The 24,746-nt window shown below is 55.7% G+C and overlaps 7 protein-coding genes across 7 annotated transcripts; 2 read left to right on the top strand and 5 right to left on the bottom strand.

The window, feature by feature from the left end:
- Positions 1-867: 867 nt before the first annotated feature.
- COL26b_005520 (uncharacterized protein) lies at positions 868-2,217 on the bottom strand (the record flags this gene model as incomplete). Its single annotated transcript, XM_053178364.1, has 1 exon — positions 868-2,217. The coding sequence occupies one exon, from the start codon at positions 2,215-2,217 to the stop codon at positions 868-870; it is 1,350 nt and encodes a 449-aa protein (XP_053037766.1).
- Positions 2,218-5,218: 3,001 nt separating this feature from the next.
- COL26b_005519 (putative NRPS-like protein biosynthetic cluster) lies at positions 5,219-9,058 on the bottom strand (the record flags this gene model as incomplete). Its single annotated transcript, XM_053178363.1, has 4 exons — positions 5,219-6,868; positions 6,919-7,909; positions 7,958-8,354; positions 8,404-9,058. 4 exons carry the CDS (start codon positions 9,056-9,058, stop codon positions 5,219-5,221), a joined length of 3,693 nt encoding a protein of 1,230 aa, XP_053037765.1.
- A 662-nt stretch (positions 9,059-9,720) lies between these two features.
- On the top strand, positions 9,721-10,752 carry COL26b_005518 (uncharacterized protein; the record flags this gene model as incomplete). The annotated part of the gene is made up of 2 exons (XM_053178362.1): positions 9,721-10,055; positions 10,116-10,752. 2 exons carry the CDS (start codon positions 9,721-9,723, stop codon positions 10,750-10,752), a joined length of 972 nt encoding a protein of 323 aa, XP_053037764.1.
- A 40-nt stretch (positions 10,753-10,792) lies between these two features.
- COL26b_005517 (uncharacterized protein) lies at positions 10,793-13,247 on the bottom strand (the record flags this gene model as incomplete). Its single annotated transcript, XM_053178361.1, has 2 exons — positions 10,793-11,711; positions 11,770-13,247. 2 exons carry the CDS (start codon positions 13,245-13,247, stop codon positions 10,793-10,795), a joined length of 2,397 nt encoding a protein of 798 aa, XP_053037763.1.
- A 1,345-nt stretch (positions 13,248-14,592) lies between these two features.
- COL26b_005516 (uncharacterized protein) lies at positions 14,593-16,339 on the bottom strand (the record flags this gene model as incomplete). Its single annotated transcript, XM_053178360.1, has 4 exons — positions 14,593-15,209; positions 15,274-15,873; positions 15,933-16,101; positions 16,154-16,339. 4 exons carry the CDS (start codon positions 16,337-16,339, stop codon positions 14,593-14,595), a joined length of 1,572 nt encoding a protein of 523 aa, XP_053037762.1.
- A 1,469-nt stretch (positions 16,340-17,808) lies between these two features.
- Positions 17,809-19,632, bottom strand: COL26b_005515 (uncharacterized protein; the record flags this gene model as incomplete). The annotated part of the gene is made up of 3 exons (XM_053178359.1): positions 17,809-18,124; positions 18,184-18,543; positions 18,605-19,632. The coding sequence occupies 3 exons, from the start codon at positions 19,630-19,632 to the stop codon at positions 17,809-17,811; spliced, it is 1,704 nt and encodes a 567-aa protein (XP_053037761.1).
- A 1,814-nt stretch (positions 19,633-21,446) lies between these two features.
- Positions 21,447-23,387, top strand: COL26b_005514 (uncharacterized protein; the record flags this gene model as incomplete). Its single annotated transcript, XM_053178358.1, has 4 exons — positions 21,447-22,034; positions 22,093-22,783; positions 22,928-23,134; positions 23,233-23,387. 4 exons carry the CDS (start codon positions 21,447-21,449, stop codon positions 23,385-23,387), a joined length of 1,641 nt encoding a protein of 546 aa, XP_053037760.1.
- Between the last annotated feature and the right edge of the window lie 1,359 nt (positions 23,388-24,746).

The following is a 24,746-nucleotide window of genomic DNA, read 5'->3' as shown; positions in this document are numbered from 1 at the left end:
CCTGTGATGTCAGTGGGGTCGATACGAATGATTTACCGGCTGCTCCCACCTCACGCGGGCGGGTGCGCGAGTCGAGTTTCCAGGCCTAAAATGCCCGCTCGTGACCTGACGCGCACTGGCGCCGCAAGCGAGTTTGATCTTCTCCTGCCAAGAGCAACCAAGCCCGCCCTACGAAAGACGCCTCGACCGTGTGGGTGACGGAGGGCTGAGAAGCACGTTTGACAGCCAGGCCAGCCTAACTAGGAAACTTTAGGAGGGGGATGGGCAAGTCTCTGGAAAAAGCTGAGCTTTGCTTCAAGGCCCAACAGGGCTGGGGGGCGACTACACGGCCACACACTCACTGCCACCTCACGCAGTGTTGCATTACGCGCCAAGAGTGTAAGGCCAGGACGAGGCCACCTGAGGCGCGGCAAAACTTGACTTGGACGAGGCGCTGAAGCAGCTTCCGAGCCGGCCGTTCCCAAGGCTCGGAGGACGAAGTACCTTGTATTATTCTTGGCGCGAGAAGAAAGCTTCGCAGTCTTTGGGGCCCTGGGCGAGGCATTTGCCCAAAGTTGTTTAGTTCATGCACTCTGCAAGGGACGAATCAAACTCTCCATGAGCCGCTTGCCTTTTTCATTCAAGGTGGTGGCGGGATGCAGGTCCACAGTTACTATCTTATGAGGCACGTTTCTGACATTTCACTTTGAGATTAACGAGCCTGTCATTGATGAGAGATATCGACGAGTCAACTGGTTGATGGGATAGACTCTACTGGTGTGCCTTCGTCTTATCATCTGAAGCTAGGGATGAGACGCCCTATCTCCTCGACCGATGTTTCCTCCTGTGAAGGAATAGTTCTTTGGCCCCCTCCGTCTTAACTTTCGCTTACGCTGAACTCAGCAGCTCGCTCACCACCGTCGTGATGTCGCCATCGATGCTCGTCGCCAGTCCGGCATCTTCCAGATCCCACGGGACAGCCGTCTCAGGTCCCATGCCCACCCTCACCAGCTTCACCTTCCCCCCGCATCTCATTACCAGATCCTCGTTGGGCCATCTCAATACGCCCGGCGTCGACATCCCGACGCCAAGCTCCAGGATCACTGTCGTCTTGTCCTCACGATGCACAATGTTCCTGCGAAACTGCTTCCATCTCGACTCCCCCTCCTGGAAAGGCTTCTCGTTGAACCAATGCCCGGCTCTCACGCAGATGTTCATCTTTCCGCCGCAGAACTTGCAAAGGGGCACCTTGCTCGGGTCTGTCAAGATTTGAGATACCGGATCCAGCGACGATTGCGCGTCGGCGACGAGTGGTCCAGAGAGCACCGTCGCCTCCGGTCTGCAATTCGCTAGGCATTGGAACACGGAGTACGAGCCCTGCGGCGTTGACAGCTTTTCAGGCGACAAACCATTTGCGACGAAGAGACCGTCGGCGTTCGAAGTCCTGACATGCGCGTTTTCCCCAAACGTGTCCAGCCAGGATATCAGCGTCCCATACATCGGGGATTTTGGCCATGAGCTGACCATGCCAAGATGCGTGAAATAGTAGCCCCATCGTACCTGTTCGGTCGGCCAGCCAGTGAAGCCGAAGACACTGTACAGAGTTCGCAGCCCGTACTTGAGGAAACCGGGAAAGTGCTTGGCAAACAACGCCGTTGAAGTATAATCCAAACCATCGGAAGCAGATAACCCGGCACCAGCGCTCACGATGACAGCATCTACCGTCGTTAACCACTGCCTGGCGCGGTCCAGCGAGTCGCACTGGATCAACGGCGACTGCCGGTGCGGGTGATTCACCCTTGGCGGGGTTGGCGACATCCCGATCCCTGGTGTCTGCGGGGGAGGCGAGGCCAGGATCTCCTGGTATATGGCATGATCTGCATCCGTGAATGTGTTGAAGATGATATCGGTGATGGACGTACTCTCGTGGTGCTCGAGCCAATCTGCAACGGTCCTCACCGCGACAGATGCCGCACCTCGCGCCGGGAACGCGAACAACCCGGTCGAGATCCCGCAGAAGGCGACGATTTTTCTGCCATCCGGCGTCGCGGGCAAAGCTTCCACGGTGTCGAGCACGGAGCGATAGCATTGGGCGAGATGCGCAGTCTGCGTCTCGGTCGGCTTCGAGCCGCGTTGCAGTTGCGGTCCAACCGTGTGCACGACGTGCTCTGCGGGCAAACAGTAGCCCTCAGTAACGATCGCCTCGCCCGGCTCGATTTCTCGGCCCCTTGACTCCATGATTCGGTAACACGCGTCCCGCAGCCGGGGACCTGCAGCCGCGTGAATCACGTTGTCTATGCAGCGGTGAGAAGGTTGGAAGCATCCGAGACCCAGACCGTTGGCGGCATTGGTGATGGCGGTGATGCCGGACAGCGTCGTGATGTCACCTTGCCAGAGTGTGATTCTAACATCTCGGGAGTTGTTTCGTTTGAGTGTTTGTGTCGGCTGAATTGAACCGGCAAGCGTGAGGAGCCTGTGGGACTGCTGTTGCCGAAGAAGCGCGTCTATGTTGCTCAAGATTGTCTCCGGCAAGGGTGGTTCGGGTTGCCGGACGCACAATAGTTGTTGAAGCAGCCGCAGGTGGCTGGACGGCTCCAGATCCTCCAATTGATCTTTGATGTGGCTGTGGTGGTGGTGATGGCAGTTGTTGTGTGTATGGCCCTGCTCTGAGCTTCCTTCTGCTTCGTCGAGTAGGTGTACCAAGACTTGCTGCATGCTTGCCATTGTCGAAACTGCCGCTTTTGGAAATGTCGTGAGGTTATAAACTGTGTGTCTTGTGAATAAGTGTCTTAGAGGTTTTAGCATCGTCCTCTTTTGACTAGCAAGTCACAATATGCCTTGTCTCTCGATACATGGGAGCATTATGCCGCAGAAGAGTATTTAAGCAATCCAGATGTTGCTGAAGTGAGATTGCAGATTGATGTCAAAATGGATCCGAACTGGGTTGCTTGTGTGATGTTTCGGATGCAAAATGCTTCCGCGCCACAATTTGATCCCGAAAATTCCCACAAGCATTCTCAACAGCCCATTCACGGAGCTTTCTATTTGGCATTCGAGTCGAATTCACTTCCAATGCTTGTAATATTTATTTGGACGATTCTGCCTTGAATAACCGTAAAGTCGGGGTCCTGGTTCAAGCTCACCCAGTTGCGGAATAACCTCAAACTATTGCAACTACACAACGCCCTACGACTGACACCTGCAGAAGGGGAGTTCTTCTTAATATTGGCTTATTTCTGTCCTCAAAATTACATGAAAACTTTTTTGTAGCTTTTGTGCAGCTTTTGGATCGAGAGCTATCGTCGCCTGTCACAATAGACGTTTGCTAAAACTCCCTGGTTCTAAGACTGCGTATCTAGGCACGCGAAGAGACTCATGTAGTACGTGTTCCATAACGCGATCTTGTATTCAGACGAAGGGAGTATCTGCCAAAATCCATACAATGTCAACACGCAGGGGTTTGAGGATACGTTCTTGATGCGGTGCGAAGCAGTTTCTAATACGTTGCCCAGGTATCTTTAAGTGAAAGATAGCATGGGCCAGCGATAAAACATGTACATGGCACGAGGAAATCTTCTTCAGTTTGCATTAATATCGATATACAAGCGAAGTTCTATTAGCAACCTCCATGAGTAAAATCAGATCTGAGGGATTTCATAAGAAGCATCAGTTCGAAACTATGCTATGCTTCTGCTGGTCGTAGAGCAAGTTCAAGTAAAGCTTCTTTATGATCATTGCTGAAAATAGTAATTGCACCCATCACGATGGGAATTGAAAACTACTACAGATGTTCACTCGACAACAATGGTCTGAGCAAAGATCTAGTCAGCGACATAACCAAAGGCAAAAGCCTGTGTTATGTTGCAAGCATGAGCTTCTGACCAAACTGTCACAGGTCTCAATACTTTAGTAGTTGCCTGCGTCTGCTACTATGGATGATTTTTCTACCCATCTTGCATCTCGAACCCTGACGAAGAACTTGGCTAGATGGTTTCTAGAACCTTTTTGGTGCCAAAGAACCCTTCTGGTATTGCGACGGGTAGACCCGTTTGTCCGAACCATCAAAACTTTTCTCGGCCTATGAAATCAAAGTTTTCCTCTTGGTCCGCAAATCATAGATGCGGCTCTAATGCATACAGCATCTGCCGGAATTGACTCAGTGATAGCATTCGATCAAAGAAGAGGCAGATACGCCACCACCAACGAGCTATACCGGAATCGCCAAACCGTTATCTTTCAACGCGATTTTAGAAGCCGTTTGACTCATGTAGGCGTAGTCCATTCGATTCAACGACCGGTAGTCCGGTTCCATGGGTACGGTACACAAACCGCCGCGTCCCCAATCTGTGTTCAGACCCTGAGTCGTCGAAATTTGTCCGAGTCAAAGCCCATCCGTGACCGCGTCCGAAGCACGTCACACAACCACCACAGACCATCGATCACAGGAGGAAACATCCGGCCGTGCCCATTCGGAACAAAAACGGCCTTCCGGCGGTTCGCTTCCTGTCACAAACCGACGGATCTACCATCCTCCCGTCACGCTCTTGCGAGCTTCCTCACGACAACCGGGATGGCAGCCTCCAGAACATTCGAGGCTGGCTCCACGCCTCCCGTTCTGGAAATCACTTCCCTTCTTGAACAAATCCCCGACATCATCTTTGAGATCGCATCGCATCTTCCCACCGAAACGGTACTCAGTCTTGCGCTCACGTGCAAACCACTCCACATCCTGCTTTTCAGTCGCACTTTGAAACGGATATCAACCCGTCAACGACACGTCTTTCTTTTCACACTCATGAGAGACTTGAATAATACGATAAAGGCAGATCACTACTACTGCCATACCTGCGGGAAAATCTACGTCTGGCGGTGTCCGGCGGACAAACCACATGGACCAAAGGATAATTGCCCATTCATCAAGAACGAAATGCACGACACTCTCAACTCAGCGGGACACACTTGTTTAGGGACCCCAAATCGTTACTGGACTCATAATATTCCGCCGCGCGTTGAGCGGTATGGGAAAGGCATAGCGCTTCATACTGAACGGCAAGGATTCCTCAATTGTTGTGGTACTGGATCGAAGACATAGCGAAGCAACACACATGGGTTTTGCAAAGATACCATTTCAAGGCTTTTCTTAATCATATGAAGATAATACTGAGATAATTATACCAATATCCCCTCTGCCGCCAAACGCCGGAATCATGTGCTATGCTATTCTATCTCTATGCGAGATTTAGTTCAATCCGATCTGACCAAGCAGCCACTTGGCCTCCTCAAACACCTCCTCAGGCTTGTTCTCGCCCTCAACAGGGAAGACATCCAGCTCCTCAAGGCCAGCAGGCTCATAGACGCCAACCTGACCCTCCACCATGCTCGCAAGCATGTAGTGCCCCTTCCTCTCATTCATCCTCTTCACGAGTGTCTCGGCCGCACATTGAATGTCCAGGAAGACTATTTTCGCACCCTCGTTCTTGGAGACAACATCTCTCAGAGTGTCACGGTAAGACTTCTTCAGCGCCGAGCAGCTTACGACGACAGAGTCGTACCCCAGGTCCTCGATGGTCTCAATGGCGCGCTTGCCAATGCGACCCAACCACGACGCGCGGTCGTCGTCAGTCAGGGGCAGGTTAGCTCCCATCTTCTCAACAGCTGCCTTGGAGTGCAGCGAGTCGCCCTCGATGAAGGGAACCTTGAGCTCCGAGGCCAAAGAGGTGGCGAGAGTGGACTTGCCGCTGCCGCAGGGTCCAGCAACCATGATGACCGTCTTTGAGGAGTTCTTGGCCTGCTGAACCCAGTGGTTGGCCTCGAAGTACTGGACGAAGTTGCTGACGAGCTGCTGGGTCAAGATAGGAGCCTCCGCCAGCGCAGGGGAGAGCGAGCACGCCGTGTCGGTGACATAGGTCTTGGACGGCGCAAACTCATCCTTGTCGTACTTGCTCGCGAAGAAGTCGACGAGCTTGATGGGCGGGTTGGCGGCGGGGTCAGGGTTCGATGCACGCAGACGACGAATCCACTCCTTGGGCTCGACCTCTTCGAACTCCAGGCCAGCAGCCTTGAGGGCGGGCAGAAGGTCGTTGGTCCAGCTGAACATCTTCGGGTTGGCGACGTTGGTGAAGACACCGTCGGCGTCAGAGGTGGAGATGTCGATGACAGCCTGGGCGACGGTATCGACGGGGAGCCAAGACGGCGTCTCCTGGAGCTTGGGGAGCGCGCCGACGGTGATGGCGGTCTGCAGCATCAAGGGGATGGCTTCGGTCGCGTTCCAGACGCCGTGCTCGGTGTCCGCGACGATCTGTCCGATGCGGAGCACGCGGGCCTTGACGCCGGACTTCGCGGAGGCGCGAGAGCAGAGATGCTCCGCGACGCACTTGGACTGCGCGTATCCCATGCCCTGCGCCCACTCGAAATCAGGGACAGACTCGGGAACGGGGATAGTTGTGGCGCGAGCGACGGTGCTCACGGAGGAGCAGAAGTTGAAGGTGGCGGTAGATGAGGCATCGTCACCAGCAGCCTTGGCAAGCGCGATAAGGTGGTTGACGCCGGCGATGTTGCCCTTCTCAAAGCTGGAGAGGCGCATGTTGAAGTTGACGGACCAGGCGCAGTGGATTACCGTGCGGAGGTCTTGCTTGACCTGGCCATAGGCGGTTTCCGAGAGACCAAGTTTGGGATCGGCGAGATCGGTGGCCAGAGCGACGAGCTTTCTGCGGGAGGTCGCGGGGAGGGTGTGGTAGAGGCGGCGCTGGATGAGAGAGCTCTTCACACGACGGGCGGCATCGGCATCTGAGGACGCGCGGGTGAAGCAGTAGATGGTCTTGATGGTCGGGTCAGCGGCGAGCTTGGCGACGACGTGAGCTCCGAGGGAGCCAGTGGCACCAGTGACAGCCTGTAACAAGTTAGTTGCCATTTGTTGAAGGGCGGAATGGGGATTCTTACGATGGAAGATCGAGGGGCCGCCTTGGGGGCCTCGAAGGTATCGTACTTCTCGATGAGCTCGCTCATCTCAGTCTCGATAGGAACATCAGTGGCAATACCCTCTCCAGAGCCCAGACCGAAGAGGTAAGCACTGAGCTTGTTGATCGACGGATGATCAAAGACGACGGTCTGTCCAAGCTTGCTGCCGCCAATGTCAATGGTTCGGAGGATATCGGAGCGCATCTGGATAGCCTGCAGGGAGTCGAGACCGAGAGAGAAGAAGTCGGTGTCGTCGTCAAGGTCAACCTTCTTGGACAAGGCCTGGACGAGCCCCTGTCGGATGAAGTCCTTCAACTCAGGCAGGGAGAGCTTCTTCAGGTCACCGCTGCTGGCGTCTGCCTTGTCGTAAACCTCGTCAATCTCCTGGGCGTATCTTTTGTAGAAGGCCTGGCGAATGACACTGCCCTTGTCGGTCCTGGGGTAGGCGCAGTCGTAGGGAAGAAGCTTGATCATGTTCTTGGATACACGAGCATAAGCCTCGGCCTTGCGGCTTGCCTCCTCAACGACAGGCCAAACAGCCTCCAGGATCTCCTCATCAGTCTTGCCAGCGAGAGCCGGAGCAGGGACGATGAGGGCACCGAGGGATGGACGTCCGACGCCGAAGATGACGCACTCGGTGATGTTCTTGTTGGAGCGGATGGTGCCCTCCATGTGGACGGGGTTGAACTTCTCGCCGTTGACCAGGGCGATCGTGTCGTCCAAGCGGGCAATGTACTTCCATGCCTTGGGAATCGTGGGATGGGGCTCGAAGAGGTCCTTGGTGCAGTAGGAGCCGTCGTCCTGGTTCGTGGCAACCTTCGCCGGCCAGCCTGGCAGGACGCAGCACTCGAATAGGTTCGGGCCGCGGGGAATCCACTTGAGGTACGGCTCGAGCTTGTCGTGGACGCGGACATAGTTCCAGACCTTGTCGTTAGGTGGGCGGAACGAGGTCATTAGTTGACCAACCTCGGTACTGTCCAGTGTTAGTCTTGTTACGAAGGAAGAGTGGGAATCCACTTACGCTCCGTAGTGGCCAACAAGGTTGACTCCGTTGTTGACCAGAGTGTCGCCGAGGTCGTCAGGGCAGGCGGAGCCACCGTACATAACGATCTTCAGCTGACGCAGCAGAGCCATGCCCTCGTCAGTCTCGGCGAGAAGCTTCAGCGCGTAGGGAACGCCATAGAAGATCTCAAAGTTGTGCTTGCGCATGATGCCGGTGAGATGCTCTCGGGTAAGAGGGAGGTCCGCGTTGTACAGGTGGATGGACTTTCCGGAGTAGATAGCCCGGTACAAGTTGCAGATGCCATGGTTATGATACAGAGGCAGAGTAATGAAGGCCTTCATGTCCATGCTACTGGAGTAGTTGGCGATGGCAGACTTCTGCGTCTGGTAGATGGGCTTGGGGAGACCAGTTGATCCTAGAAATGTTAGTCGTACTCTCAGAATTATGAGTATATGTTGACTTACCACTGGAGTGGATGATGTAAATGAGATTGTTCGTCTCAACTGAGAGGTCGCGCCCATAGTCCAGCTGAGTATCAGCATGTACCTCAATGGGGAAGTCAAAGGTCGATTGACTCGCGATCTCAAAGACATCGAGGTAGGAAAGGTTCTGCTTGGCACCCTCAGCCGTCTCAAGATACCTCTTGTCGGCAATGAGGAACTTGGCGCCGGTGGTTGTGGTGAGAGACTCAATGGCCTCCTGTGAGATTCTGGTCGACAAGAATAACGTCGTGTGGCCGAGCTTGGTCAGCGCCAGCATGGTGATAAGATAGTCAAAGTTGGACGGGCCCAAGACGGCCACGGTCGTCGGCTTCTCATCGGAGTTGAGACGGCTGGGGATGCGCTGCTCGTAGAACTTGGCAACGCGGTAGGCGAAGACATCAAGCTGTCTCATTGTGTAGTCGACATAGTTGATGCCAGACGAAGGATAAGACACAATGACACTGTCCGGGTGCGCCCGGGCGCGACGGCGCACCAGCTCGTCCACCGTCTTGATGGTGCTGTCATCGTTGTCCCAGCCCTGAGCTGCGGCGGCCGTGGACTCGGTGAGGGGATTCGCAGCCAGGCTGGAGCCCGGGAGCTCCGCACTCGTGGGGCCGTAAACTGAGGGAGGACTCATGGTGGTTGGTGTCGCACGTGGTTCATCCAAAAGTGAGAGCGGTCGGGGGAGTACACTGTACCGTCAACAGCTACTCTCTCTGGTTCTCTCAACTGCTGGATGGTTTGGTGATGTCGGTTCGAGTTGGAGATTCACACACCACCTTTTTGAGAGTTTCAATACGGCCCCCGGGACGAGACGAGTTGCCCATAATTCCGACGCCGGTGAGGCGCGTCCCGCCCTGCTGATGCATTGCTTGACGCTTCCGAGTGGATGATGGCGGTGATGGCGATCGTGTGGAGGAGGGTCTCCGTCTGCAGGGGGTACAAAATCCGTTTCTCCACAGTTTTTGGGGCAAACTGGCGGATTTGGAGCGTTGCGCTAACGGAGAATGACGGATTTCGGCTTTGGTAACCGGGATGCGGCTAGGTCACGGATACGAATCCGCTTGCTAGAACAGAGCTCCGTGATGCTGCAGCAACTTGAGAGCCACAGTAATTCTTCGTGATGAATTCGTAGCGTGGCTGAAACCGATTTATTATCTTCTTGTCCTGTTGCTGAAAGTCACCTGTTCTGGCACATCATCACTCGAGCACCTTGTTTGTTACTCGTACACACCCCTCAGCACCTTCAGACGCCAACCACTCGGATAACACCATCATCCCTGCACCGTATTACACAACATGCCTCTTACCACACACTTCACCCTCAACACCGGTGCAAAGATTCCCGCTGTGGGATTCGGCACCTGGCAAGCCGGGCCGCACGAGGTTGAGCGTGCTGTTGAGACTGCCCTGCGTGCCGGTTACCGTCACATTGACTGCGCCGCCATCTACCGCAACGAGGCAGAGGTCGGCGAGGGCATCCGCAAGAGCGGCGTTCCTCGCTCAGAGATCTTTGTCACTGGAAAGCTGTGGAACACTAAGCACAAGGCCGAAGATGTCGAGTCTGGTGTCGACAAGACGCTGAAGGACTTGGGCACGGATTACCTTGACTTGTTCCTGATGCACTGGCCCGTGTAAGTTGGATGCATAAATGTGTGAAAGTGAATCTAAAATCGTGCTGACATGATATCCAGCGCTTTCAAGCCTTCGGACAAGTGGTTCCCCATCGACTCCAACGGAGTCTTTGAGCTGGCCGACATCGACCCCGCGGAAACGTGGGCGGCGATGGAGAAGCTGGTTGAAAAGGGCAAGGTCCGCGCCATTGGCGTCTCCAACTTCACCAAGCAGCGCATCGAGGATCTCCTCACCAAGACCAAGACGGTCCCTGCCGTCAACCAGATTGAGGCACACCCCTACCTGCAGCAGCCCGATCTGCTCAGCTACTGCAAGTCCAAGGGCATCCAATTGGCTGCCTACTCTCCTCTGGGTAACAACCAGACCGGCGAGCCGAGAACGGTGGATGACCCCCTGGTCGGCGAGCTGAGCAAGAAGCTGGGCATCGACGGCGGCCAGCTTCTGGCCTCTTGGGGTGTGCAGCGTGGCACCGTTGTTCTGCCCAAGAGCGTCACCCCCAGCCGCATAGAGTCCAACTTCAAGGTCCAGGAGCTGCCCGAGGATGTCTTCGCGCAGCTGAACGGCCTGGAGAGGAACAAGAGGTTCAACTGGCAGACGAGATGGGGCTTTGACATTTTCCAGGAGCTGGGCGAGGAGGAGGTCAAGCGCGTGGCGCAGGAGACGGGGCCGGAAAACCTGACAAAGTTCACTGTGTAAAATAGTTAAAATGTTTTTTAATGATTATAGACTATGTTTCTCATCCACCTATATCCGGCATCCACGCGTACGGGTTTGCGTCAATGTCCAAGTACGGACCAAATGCTGAGGAGTCGAGGTCTAGCCAATCCGTCGTTTGCCACTCGTCTAGTAGGTTGGAACCGAGGAGCCCTGGGTCTCCTTGGTCCATGAGATCGACTGTTCCAGATCCGGCAGCGTATGCGGAGTTGAAGTCGAATCCGCCCACCGTGGTCGTGCCGTTTCCATGAGGTTGGGGTAGCTGTGTCTGGGTGTCCGCAGCGGGAGCAGCTGGTCGAGGTGCTGCAGCTTGCGAGGCCATGGGAGGTTGTCCGTTGTTTTTCCGTGTCATCTGTCCCAGGCCTTCCGTTCTGAACTCTTCCAGGATTATGGCATATCGCCGACTTGGAGAATTAGATGCCGTTGCATGAGCGAGGTGTGTTTGGCAACGCTCAGCGAGGTCCATGAGCTTCGCATGCTTTATCTTGCCTTCACTCTCGAGCGAGATACCCCGGCGCTTTTGCTGTATGTCCCAAACGTATGTTACAAGTAGGGCGCAGAACGTGACGTATTGAGTCCACCAGAAAGCGTGGAAGATGGGCCCTTCTGCGGCCATGCCGTCAACAGTCTCCAGTACCGTCCGCGCTGCGCCGAGACATTCCAAGATCTGTGTCTCGCTGCCAGAACTGATATTACCCAGGAGAAACAGACGATTTGCATGCATGATCGCATGTGAGTAGGCCAGTTTCAGCACAGTGGACTGGCGACGGAAGCTGGGGATCAGCATCGAAGGTCTTATCGAACCCAGGTGTGGTGGAAGGCTGGCGCGCCATTCGTGGATCTTCTCGCTGAAGCGATGTGCGGCGGCAACTCGTTCTTGTTCCGAGATGGCCTTGATAGAGTAGACTTCCCTCGACGTGTTGCCGATTATTTGCGCAATTCTTTGAGCAGGATTAGCTTTGGATTCCTATCAGTGTTCGGAACGACCGATAAACTCACTTTACATGACATATCAGGGCGTCAATATGACAATCTGAATGCTCTTCGAAGCGTTCAATGGGCCCCTGCGCAGTCATGTCTTCGTCGTCAACTCGTTCGGGAAAGTCTTGGTCAATATCATCGTCGTGGAAATGCCTTGGTCGACCGAATATCACGCCCAGATACTTATCAAGTACGTAAGCTGTCCAGAATGTTCGCGACCGACATTGGGCCTGGATGTAGTCTGAGTTTCCCGCAGCCAAGTGCCGCTTCTTCGCAGCTTTTCGATGCATTCCGAGGGCGGATATTATTTGCAGTGCGTTCCCGAATGTATACCACGCTCTGTTCATCCGAGAGGTTGTGAGTAGATAGAGCACCTGAATGAGACGAGATTGCGCGGATTCCACCCTGGGTAGGCCGGTTTCACGCTCGGTCAACTGGAGTGCGACGCAGAATAGACGATCGCTCCTTGCGAGAGATAGCCTTTCATCTTCTGGCTCGTGGAAGCCCTTGGACTTCTCGCTGTGAGCGGTGGCCACGGCGAGGGCCGTAAGTACGATGGATGCCTTGGCGCGGCCGATGTCATGCCAAACAGGTTTGCCCTGAGCGAGATTATTCACCATTGTCTTGAGCCAGGACTCCGCCGTCGGTCGATGCAGAACACGATACGTGGCAATACAGACGTCGAAGTACATGCCAAACAGTTGCTGGAGCTCTCCGTAACTGGGCAATGAGAAGTTGGCGACATCGTCGTCAGTGATTGGCGGCAGAGGCTTGTCACCAGCCAGCATGAGTGGCTGATTCTCCGTTGAAGCGTTGAGATAGTCGGGCACAATGCTGCTGTCGTGTTTAGACAGCCTCTTCCAGGCTCGGTGAAGGAAAGTGACGCCCGAAGTCGGGTCGAAGACCTGGCCCTGGATCTCGGCCATGCCAAGCTCGGGCGAGGCTCTTGAGGCTGGGCCCTGGCTCTCGCGCACCTGGCCGCGCAACGAGGATGCTGTTACCGGTGCGGATATAGTGCGTCCCCCTGTCTCGGTTGTCTGATACATGACAGGAGGCTCCTCAGAGCCAGACGCCGGGCCGCCAGGGTGAGAGGTGCTAGAGCTTGCAGACCAAACAGCAGATGGAGGCGGCGTTGGAGGTCTTCCACGGGAGTACTTGGCATCGTAGACGCAGGTGAGGCCCTTGCGCGTACACTTGTCGCAGGGAATGGTCCCGCTACACTTGGCCTTGCGCTGCTTGCAAAAGTCGCATGCGCGGCTCACTTTCTGCGACTTGCGGCGGTTGGCGGCAGCACCGGGCCCGCTGAGCTGCTGCTGCTCGTCGGACAGAGGCGACTGATGATCGGCGGAGCTGAAGCTTCTTTTCCGTGATTCGCCGATACTTCCTCCTCCACGGGGGCTCGACACCGAGGCTGCTGCTGCCGAGGATGCGCGGTGGGCAGCATCGGCGGCCGCCGGGCTGGCCGGGCCCGGGAGCGGGCGACGGAACTCGTCCATGGGCCGATGAGTGGGCCGGAGCCGGAAACTGTCTGTCGCACACCCGGGATGACGGGCAGGGGAGCACTTGGCAGAGCCAGCAGAGGTGTGACGCGGGCGCGCGCACCGTCGGTCGATGGAGAGGAGGTTGGAAAGTCGGAAAAGAAAGAGTTGCAAGAGACAGAAGTCGACGGAAAACGGAGGGGATTTGTCTGGGGAAGGACAAGACTGGAGGATGAGGGGCGGAGGCTGGGGGCACGCGCTAAACATACAGGGGTCTGCAGCCAGAAGCGGGGGAGCCAATGGGCGCTGAGGGTCGCTGTATCCAACCCGCCGACTCATTACTTACTTGAATCAGTTGCTGTCCCTAGGGCGTGTGTGTGTGACCTCCTTTGAGGCGTGGAGGTGGACGGGTCTGGGGAAGATCCGGTGGGAGGGCGGGGAGAGACCGACGGATTTCTGAAAGACACCACGAGCTCGCCCGGTTTTGCCCGGTTTCATGATGTGAATGTCAGCAAGATGGGTCCTGCCTGCATTCAGACGGGCAACGGTGCTGCACAATGTATTCTCTGATGCTACGCTCGGCACATTGTGCCGGATGTTGAAGCTGTAGGCTGTTGAGCAAGCAACTGTTGCATGCAGATCTGGAGATAACACTTGGCTTTCTGCCCGTTCGGCCGATCTTTTATTACCGATCATAACCGTAATACAAAGGGACCTTGGCCATAGGAGAACAGATGAGATGATGTGTGAGTCAAGGGCGCCGAGATTGACCGGAGATTAGGAGACTTCAAACTTGACTATTGGGACGAAAGACAATGATGAACAGCACTTCTGACAATACACTGTATCTTGGACACTTGAAAATGTTTGAACCTCCGTAGATAGAGATAAGGGCATGAGTAAATGTAGACCTATCCAGGTATTGATGGAACTGATTATGGTCACAAATTGTTGGCCAGTCCATAAGTCCATTGAATGATGTTACTATGAGCCTGAAGTCACGGCGAACTTTTGTTTCATATCCTACCCAGAACGACGGAACACATACAATCTTTGTTTTTGATTATCATTTTGAGCTTGATTATAGATCTCCAGGTCATCAGTGTGTGAACTTGGGCGTTCATGTACAGCTTAATTGCAGCGCACATCATCACTTTCCTAAAGAAATAAAAAAAATGGGCCAGAACGCGATTGTTTCTGATAATTGACGTGAACAATCGCTAAATATGGATAAATGGTCTAACAGTCTTGCGCACATCCACCAAAATTGATCCTCCCGTGAATCCGTGATTGTCGATGTGCCGGACCCGTACTCCAGCAACGCCATCAAACAGTGCCTTAGTAATCAGTCGCGATATGAACCTTACAGAGTGTACCTGAACAACGGGCTCTTGTCGCCCATCCGCATAAGCTCCTCCTCGGTGTACTTGGCACGAACCTCCGCCTCGGACATCTTGTCGCGCCTGTTGTTCTCCCACTTGTAGCTCAGCTCCAGCAATAGCGCAACGATGACACCACTGCCGCCAAAGGCCAGAGACAGGCCGAAGCCAGTGTAGTACTTGGGCTTCTCGCTGTCGAGGTACATGTAGCTGCCGATGATGCCACCGATGTTGCCTACGCAGATGTTGAAGGCGACACCGATGGCACGACGGGATGCGGGAGCCAAGTTGTTGGAGGCCCAGGAAGAACCAGCGGGCTGGATGGGGTAGATGCCCATGCAGGTGATGATGACACCGACCATAGCAGCCGCAACGTTGCCGGAGAGGTCGCCCTTGAGGGAGATGATGATGCCGTAGCCGATGGCGATGAGACCGAGGGGGATCGCGACGAAGGGCATGCGCCAGTAGTAGCGGTCGGAGAGGCGGGCGAAGAAAAGGGCGGAAATGGCACCGGCGACGTAGGCAGGGACGGTCATCAGCTGGGCCGTGGTGTTGTTGAATCCCATTGCCTTGGTGATTGTGGGAAGCGTAAACTTGGTTCCTGCACAAGACTTTGTCAGATGGTGTTTCGTAAGCATCAGGGATTGCAAAGTGTCCTGACTTACCATAACTGCAAGCAGAAGTAGCCAACAAGGCCCACGCCTGCATGTACAATCTCCAGTTCGTGACGACCGCCTTCACGTCGCCCCACTTGAACTTATCCTCGTTCTCCTCGTCTCTGAAGCGGCCGCCCTGCTTGATGAAATGCTGAATCTCAAGGAAACGAATCTCATCGGGGGCCAGCCACTTGGTGCTAAGAGCCGGGGTGTCGATCAGGAAGAAGAAGGTAGCAATGCCAAGGAGAACGGTGGCGATGCCCTCAAGCAAGAAGATCCAGCGCCAGCCCTCGTAGCCACCCACACCATCCATCTTGGCGATTGCAGCGGCCAGAAGACCGGAGAAAGCACCAGAGAGCGAGGATGTGCAGTAGAAGCAGGCAATGCGGATCGCCAGGTCTCTCGGCATGTACCAAAAGGAAACAAGGTACACAGCGGCGGGGAAGAAGCCTGCTTCGAATACTCCGAGCAGGATGCGGACGGTCAGGAGACCAGCAAAGTTCTTGACGACACCGTGGAGGGTCATGATGATTCCCCAAATCGTGACGAGGGAGCCGAGGTAGACGGAAGGGCGCTTGAACTTCTTCAAGAGGATGTTGCTAGGCACCTCTGTGAAACGCCGGTTATTGAGTCTTCTTTTGTCATTTTGACAGGTTGCTTAAACTTACCAAGAAGAATGTAGGGAATGAAGAAGAGAGACAACGCAATGTTCCACTGGACACCGTCAAGGCCAAGGTCATCTGCCAACCCCTCAATCTTGGCGTTGCCAATGTTGGCACGGTCAAGATGCGAGGCAAGGTACAGAATCGCAAGCATGGGAACCAAACGATAATCAACCTAACTTTTTGTCAGGCTCCGAAACAACATACTGATGGCTCGAAGCTCTTACCTTGCGAGTGGTCGCCTTCCGTTGCTCAGGTGTGAAGTTGGCATAGAATTCGGCGTCATCGTCGCTCAGACCCAACACGCGCATGTTGTCAATGGTCCGCACCACGGGGCCCTTCTCTGAATCCGAGCCATTTTCGGCCTCTCTGTCGTCAATGAAGGCGATCTCTGGCTTGTCGGTGGCCGACATCTTGGCTGGTGATTGTGTGCAGGAAGGCTTCGGGGGAGGGGGTAGGGGAGGTTTATCTGCCGTTCGAGGTGGTCGTACTCAACTGTTGAGAGAAGAGAAGTGAAGTTGTAAGAGGGAAGAAAGGGGTGTTTTCTGGCCTAAGGACAGAAGAAAGACCAGACCGAGACCTGAGCAGATCGCGACGTGCCGGTGGCTCATATGTATGTTTCGACGAAGAGGTCCAACTTCCCGGGGCCCCGAGTAAATGGAAGGATTCAGTTACGTTCACGCGCAGGAGGGCAGAGGAACAGGCACAGGACTTGGCATGCCGGGTTGCACAACCGGAGTTTGGCTATCTCTCTGCTGACGAGTTGGACCCTCGCTGCTCGCGCGCGCGCCTGTTGTGTACGTAGTACTGGGGAGGGAGAGAGGAAGAGGTTCATGGTTGTGTGGGGTCCCCGCAATCGCGGAGACCATGGGCCGGCCGCTGTGGATGCCGTCTTCCTGCGAGAATGGGGAGAGTGGGAAGCTGGCTTGCGGGCAATGTGCATGGCCATGGGTGGTTTCGACTTATCCGTCGTGACGGATTTTCGAAAGGGGGCCACTTTAAGTCGCATGTTGTTGGCGTCTTTACGGATTTGGCTCCACCTCAAGCCGTAGTCGCCATGCGTAGAGAAAGCCGACAGGTTGACCTTGTCTTTGTCTGGTGATGGAAGATGACGCTACAGAAGAGTTAGGACGAAAAAGAAACAGGGCCACATGGGCGGGCAGAAAAGAGAACCGGGGCAGAGGTATGGCATGTGGTTTGGATTCTTGGCTAGGTGAGCCAAGAGTGACGGACTTTGGTCCAGCCAGCCAGCCGGGAATTCAGGTGATGCTTCCTCAGACCCGACTGAGAGGCTCGGCCGACATCCAAGTGAAAGCTTGGCTTGCTGAAATCTGAACGCGGCTGAGAAGCAAAGAGCCGCTGCGTTCCTTGGAGACCATGCGGAGAATTGTCGCCCAACAGAGAGACACACACTTCTCTCCAAGAAGACACCCTTGTCGATGCAACTGCACACCTCTTCCCGCCTGCCGTGGGGGTTGCCCCAATCCTCCCGTCTTCTCCCGTCTGCTCCCTTCTGTAGCCACCCGTCTCTAGCCCTTTGTCCTCGGTCATGTCGCGCGGGGAATGCGGGGAAGATAACGGACTCTTCTTGCTCGCGACGGGGCCGCTCGTCAGTCGCGTGTGTTGGGGAACATCAAGGATGGACACGGTAAACCAGCATCAAACTCGCAGGAAGCGGATTAATATTTTCGTTAGATTTCGTACAAGTCGTCGGAATTAGTTACATGCATTACGCCATTATGAAATACGTGTCCATCAATCATGGCACGTCAACACTCGCTGCGGCCGAAAGGGGTGTATGTGCATGTTGGACCCCTACGTCGCGATGAACAATTTCTCCTCACCACCCCTCTCAGTCCTCAAGACACAACCATCAACAGGATTACACTGGCACGTCCTTCTCAGAGTGCGAGACGCGAATCTGCTGGTTGTAGTTGTGCATCGCCTTTTCGTCGACATCCTCACTGAAGACGTCCACCTTGGTCGACTCGAACTTGCGGGCGCTGACCTTGTGCTCGAACAGAACATCCAGCTCGGCAAACGTACGGCCGCGGGGCTCCGGGACGCGGAAGTACGTGTACACGCAGCAGCAGAAGCAGATGCCGCCCCAGAAGAAGCCGGTGTAGTTGGACCAGTTCCACGCGGTCGGGTTCAGCATGTACGGGGTGACGACATTGTTGAAGATGCCCACGATGTTGCTACGGCGACGGTTAGCATCGGCAAACACATTTTGTGGGGATTTCGGGGGTTGACTCACTAGAGGTTGCGTCCGAGGACGATGGTCTTGATCTGCAGACGACGCGACGGCAGCTCACTGACGAGCGAGTAGCAGACGGTGCCGACGGTAAGCTGGTAGAACATGGCCCAGACGATCATGATGCTACCCGTTGCCAGCGCGCCCTGCTCACGGTGCGCGGAGGGGACGAGACCCAGGAAGCCGAGGATCATGAGCATGCTGCACAGTCCGCAGAGGCCGTAGAAGTACAGCGTGCGTCTGCCAATGCCCCACGACATCAGGAACCAGGCGCCAAAGACACCGACCATGTTGATGGCATATTGACCGAGAGCGAACTTGTATGAGTTGGCGGTGGAAAGGCCGGCTTGCTTGAGGAAGTACCTACGCGCAGCTGTCAGTCGATGCAAACCACACCCAGAAATATATAGGACGATTCACTTACGTAGAGTAGTTGGAGAACGAGTTGCCGCTGAGGTTCTGGATCGCCCAGGTCATGCAGACAATCTCGGTGCGACGCAGGTCGACGCCCTTGAAGCAGTCCATGTACGTCGCGCCGGCCGTGATCTTCTCCTCGAGCGCCGTCGTGTGCACCATCATGGCGACCGTGTCGTCGGCATCGAACTCCGTGTCCTTCTCCTTGCTCGTCAATCGCAGCAGCGACTTCTTGGCCTCGTCAATCTTGCCCTTGCGCACCAGCCACCACGGCGACTCGGGCGCAAAGTAGATGCCAATGGCCAGCGGCACCGGCCACATCCACTGCAGCGCGTACGGGATTCGGTACGCCCACTCGTCCTCGCGGTCGAGCATGGACATGATGACGCCGATGCCGATCTCCTGGCCGAGGCCCCAGCAGAAGTTGACATAGGTCGTCAGGTAGCCGCGCAGGGCGACGGGGCAGACCTCGGAGGCGTACGTGATGCACAGCGTCTGGAAAACACCCCACGGGATGCCGCAGAGGATTTCGGCGGCGAGGAGGGTCTGGACGTTCTGCGCGGTGAAGAAGAGGGCCGTAAAAGCGGTGACCAGCATCAGGCAGATGATGACGGTCCACCTGTAGCCGAAACGTTCCGAGACCCATCCGTTGATGAAGAGGCCGATGATCTCGCCGACGGTGGCGCCGTTACTCAGACCGGCCTGCCACGGCGCGGGAACCTCGCACTCGCCGGCTGCGTTGCAGACGCCGTACTTGCGGTTGAATTGGGGGAATGCGTAGAAGTTGCTGACGAGGGAGATGTCGTAGCCCTCCATGGCGATGCATGTTGAGATGAGGACCGACCACGCGATGGCCTTGGGGTACAGCTTGATGCCCTGCGAGAGGCTCATCTGCTGTTCCTTGTCTGACGCATTTTTGGCGCTCTGGACGAAGTTGTTGGCGAGCTTTGCGGAGTGGTGATCGCCGATCTCAGCCGAATCGCGGTTGTTGACGCCGACGATAAGGTCATTGTCTGGGGGAGTTTTGGTGTCCGCCATTGTTCGGAGAAACGAAGGTTGAGATCCGATGCGGTTGATGGATGATCTCGCTGGTGTGCAGTGTGCTGAGGATGGCCGTCCGCAGAACCGAGATGTTCGCAAAAACTGCTGCTGTTGCTGCGAGATGGAACTCAAGACACCTCGATGATGGGGGGAGGAACCGCGAGATAAAATACCAGGAACGCGCGGCGGCGGATGTTGTTTGTGGGACGAGTTCGCCGGTTCGAGCCCACAGAAAAAAGGGCACGAATTTTTAAAGAAGAGCGTAGAAAGATGGGGCCGGGGGGGATTGGGTGCTCGATTGTTCCGTCGGCATCGCGTTCGTCGGTGAAGGAATCAATCGTTAACCGTAATCTGCCGGACAACAACCTCCTCCAGCTAATGAGAAGCTGAGCCGGAGGCCCATTCGAGCTGCCGACGAACAGGGGCAAAACTGGCGCGGGCGGGCGGTCGGTCGGTCGTGAGGGCGATATCTGGGCTAGGTTCCTGGGTTTCCTAGGTCACAAGTTCCGGCTGCTCGTCGCGCGAACGAGTCGTCGACCAGATAAGGTGACATTTTGGGATAGTGAGATGAGGGGTTGACAGCTTCGACAGGGTTTGGCCCCCTCACGAGAAACCGAAGTAATTGGACGCCGGCGCCATTGAGTTTGTGTCTCCGCGTGTGCGTGCATGTCTTGGGGTCCGTGGGATGGTGTGCCGTTGTGTTGAGTGTTGGTCAGGTGAGCATATCGTTCATCCAGCCCGTTGGAACCAAGGGCACATTGGGCTAGGAAGAGTCTTGGGGAAGAGGAACATGAGTCGCGAAGAGAGAGAGACGCGGGAGAGTGTGTGACAGAACATGAACATGTGTGTGTGCGTCAATTGAACATGAACAAGAGGGGGGAGGGACATGTCCAAATAAGACTGCGCAAGAGCGGTGGAAACTCGTGCTTGTTTCTTATGTTTATGCGAAGAGCCACAGCCCCCAAAATGACCTCAGAAAGAGTTCTCGAGGCCAGCAGCGAGAGTTGCAGACCCTGAATAATGTGCTGGCTGAGGGTCCTGTTTGAATGGGTCGGGACATGCTCGGGCATCGGGGTTGGCAGCCAGCAATTCCCAACTGAGAAATGCGCTCTGGAAGCAGTAAAAAGTGCCCGGTCGCAAGCCAGAGAAACCACTGAAGTCCCCTGGAGTGAAAAAAAAGTGTGTGGTGGGTGGAGGGATGTCGTCGGTTGCGCTGCTGACAAGTCGCAATCCCCACACACGTCATTCGTCGCGGCCCCAGACGGGCAGACGCAAGCTTTCGTCCAAATACACAGATCTGCTCAAAATCGAGGGGCTCCCCCAGATCTTCTCCATCTTCCCCGGGTTTCACTCAATCTTGAGAGCAGCCGCACTGGGGTCGGAAAGAATTGACAAGATTGCTTTGTGGCATGCCATCTCCCGAAGCGCCTGATTCGTTGAGTGCCACGACCTGGTGAGTTGACCGCGCGCAAGTCTGGTGATCCACTGGAGGAGGGGCCGGGGGGCGCGGAGAAAAACGCCTGTTTTGGAGACGAGGTCATTCGCGCCGACGGCTGGACGGGCGACGAAGCCGCGCGCAAAGAGCCTCAGTATGGCTGAGAGTGATGGCGATGGCTTCTTTGGTGGCAGTTGATGAGAGCAATTGAGTTGAGAGAGACTCAATTGAGAGACGTGGGCGCGGCTGCTGGATGCCGGATGATGAGTGGCAGAAACTTCGGGCGAGAAAGACCGGCTGACCGTTTCTCAGTGAGCAGTGTCGTGAACAGCATCTGCGATGTGATCGCGTACTGCCCGTGTGCGGGCGGTGCCTGATGACGGGAAGAGAGTGCAAGAAAGGGTACAAGTTTCGGGCACCCAAGCATGCGGTCTTCAAGGAGAGCCACAAGTGGCCAGCGCCGCCGAAGAAGCTCAAGTTCATCGATGAGACGCGCGGGGTAGAGCTCGGCGAGACGGCGGACGGCGATGAGCCCATCGAAACCAACTCATCGCGAGGTGATGAGGAGCGAGGCGATGAAGAGACGACAGCGACTTCGCCCGAAGCAGCGACCGTGGGAGACTCGGTCGTTTCTGAAGAGCAGCAGCTACGGCCGTCGCTCCAAGCAGCAAAGGCCGCCAGCTGGCCTCTTCCCGACGAGAGCCTTCATGGCAGCAGCGTCGTTGATGAGCCTTTGTTGTCTCAGCGAGGCTCACTGAGTACGCCCGGCGGCGATCACACCAGTCAACATGACAGCCAGCATGGCAGTCTTCGCGAGCATTCCAAATCCGTCGACATACTGCCGCCGCTGGAGCCTCTCGTGCCGCCAACGGGAGGCATCTACACTGACCGTCCCATCTGGCCGATCCAAGGACGCCAGGAAGCTACACTGTTTCGTCACTACGTGGACAAGTTGGGCTTTTGGGTATGTTGAAATGAATGCAATCGCTTACTGGAAAGACGCTTTTCTGACAATGTGCCAGCTCGACGCGTGCGACCAGTCAAGAAGCTTTGAGACGGAGGTGCCGCAACGCGCCGGCTCATGTCCCATCCTGCTCAACGCCATCTTCGCGCTGGCAGCACGGCATCTCAGCCTGACGAGCGCGTACGACTCGCTCGCGTCAAACAGATATCATGACGAGTGCCTCAACTACTTGATCCCGCTGCTGGACCACGCGGCAACGGTGTCGGACGAGAACTTGTTCGCGGCAACAATCATCCTCCGCGTCCTGGAAGAAATCGACGTAAACACAGTCGGCCAAGACACGCACGGCCATCTCCTTGGGATTCACGCCTTCGTCAACGCCGGCGACCGCTTCCTTATGCCGGGCACGCTGACGGCCGCCTGCTTCTGGGCGGGCCTGCGTCAGGAGATCTACAGCGCCGTCATCAACCAGCAGGTCGTCCGGATGAACTTGGGTCATGCCATTGTCGACCGATCAACCACCCCGGCAGACGACTTCGTCTGGGCGAATCGTGCCATAGTCCACTGCGCCGACGTCCTCAATTTCTGCTTCGGGGCCGAGGCGGGGTCGGTGCTGCGATGGGGCCAGCTGGAAATGGCAAACAGAGAGTGGAAGAACGCCCTGCCGCCCTCGTACACGCCCATCTTCTACCGCGAGAGGACAGAAACGGAGGCTTTTCCCGAAGTATGGTATCAAAAAGCGTGTCACAGTGAGTCTGCCTACCTACCTACCTGCACCTGACGCCCGCCGGTTTCCGGCCCGGCATTCTCGACGCACTCGGTGTCCGAAGGCATCGTCATGTCATTTGGCTTTGTTTGTCATCGTGTTTGGAGATGACTAACTACGGTGGCAGTCATCGCCGTCCAACACCACATTCTCGCCGAAATGTACCTCGTCTTGTTCAACCCGAGCATCCCGCGTGTCGGGGGAACGCGCAAAGCGGCGGAAAGGCGATTAACAGAGCAGATCCAAGTACTATTACGCAGTCTCTGCGGCATTGGCATGTGCAATCAGGGGTCACCTCCAGCCATGTTCACGGCATGTATGGGGATAGCAATTGGTAAGTTCTTTCTTTTTCCCCCTTTCGTTGCTTTTTCCCTTATCTGCAACACGGTTCTTGCAGGGTTTCAGCAACTGACTTTTCTGCCCCCTTTCAAGCTGGTGATCGCTTCGACGAGAGAGCCGACCAGGAGGCTCTTCTCAACATGCTCAGCATCACCGAAAAGGCCCACGCACGACCCACGACAGCGGTAAAAGATCAGCTGATGCACGCATGGGGGTGGATGGACGGGGAGGCGATGAGCGAGGGGTGAAGCGAGGTTGGCGCCCCCGGGGAAAAAAGGACTTTGTTGCCACGCCTGGACTGGCGGGCCAGTTGTCGTGAAGGCGTTTGATGAAAGCCCTCATGATTGGGCCGCGATAATGATTTGTTGGCAGGCTTGTTTTCCCACTTGGACGGATCTGGATCACGATAGACGGGCTGGAAGGGCCCCGGACTTTGGATTCCCTTTGGTTTAGCATCTGTGGATACCCGACATGATGGTGTAGGTAGTATAGATTTTCGTGTTTTGTGACGGCAGGATCTGGCCTCGCTTGGCTCTCATGCAATGCAGGGCCGAAGAATCGGACATATTTCGCGATTCCAGCTCCTTGGCTGAGGCTATCTATTTCAGAGTCTACGGCGTATTGTGTCTCTCATCCCCGCATGCCGCGTTCCGGAACACACTCGGGACCTGCGGTCTGGCGTCAGACAACGCATTCCGAGTCCTACGTTAGGTGTGCCCCGTGGCCTGAGCGTTGAATATGACAGCTATTCCAGAGTGTTGGTTGGCAAGACATTATCGCGGGGATGTCTGGGGCGGGCGGCGTGGGGTTGGGCTGGCTCGCTCGCCCTCAACTTCCACGAAGAGCGATATTGGGAAGGAGGCCCCGATGAGATGACCCAGAGTTGATGTCAGACTCTGCCCGTATTGGAGACGCAGTTGGCCTGGAAGAGATTGCAGACGTCTGGGACGGTGAGGGGCGTCTTGGCAAGGGTCCCTTCGGCAAGTGTGAAGTGTTCGTGAACGCCCAATCAGTGGGAAGCCATTACTGAATCCAGGAGGGGATCCCGCGGGGATGGAGATGCGCTGCATGGGATCCCGGGAGGCGTGCCTTGGAGGCACTTCGAAAGAGGGAATTTCAAAAATAGTCTGCGAATCCCATGATGATGCGGCGGGGCGTGAATTAAGCTTCGCCGCAGGGAGAGACGCAAGGTGCCGTCACATTGCATTCAGAGGCCTTCCCGGATGGCGGCTGGCGTGGAGGAGAAGCGGGATGATGGTGTGGAGGAAGCGTTGGAGTTGCAGGGATGTGGTTGAGGAATTTCGGGAATAATTTCCCAGAACTGCGAGCGCGGGATACTTGGTGTTTTCCAGCGGTCCCAAAGAGGCATGGCTTGGCAGACAAAAGCTGCGGCCACGTCACGTGATACTCGAAAGAGGGAATTCGTGAAGAGTTCTAGAAAAATTGGAGACGCTCTCGAAAAAAAGGATGTGCCTCATTCAGGAAATCTACCGGCGATTTTGCCCCTGTTTGTCCATCCAAAACCTGAAATTCCCAATTACTCGACGCCTCCATCGCAACGCTCTCCACAGATCTGAATCTCGCCCCGTCTTTCCTGCTCCACGGGC

This window comes from Colletotrichum chrysophilum (genome assembly GCF_026319265.1).
Source record: "Colletotrichum chrysophilum strain AFK26 chromosome Unknown scaffold_37, whole genome shotgun sequence".
NCBI lineage: Eukaryota > Fungi > Ascomycota > Sordariomycetes > Glomerellales > Glomerellaceae > Colletotrichum > Colletotrichum chrysophilum.
The sequence above is the reverse complement of the archived record's forward strand: the minus strand, read 5'-3'. Positions and strand labels throughout refer to the sequence as shown.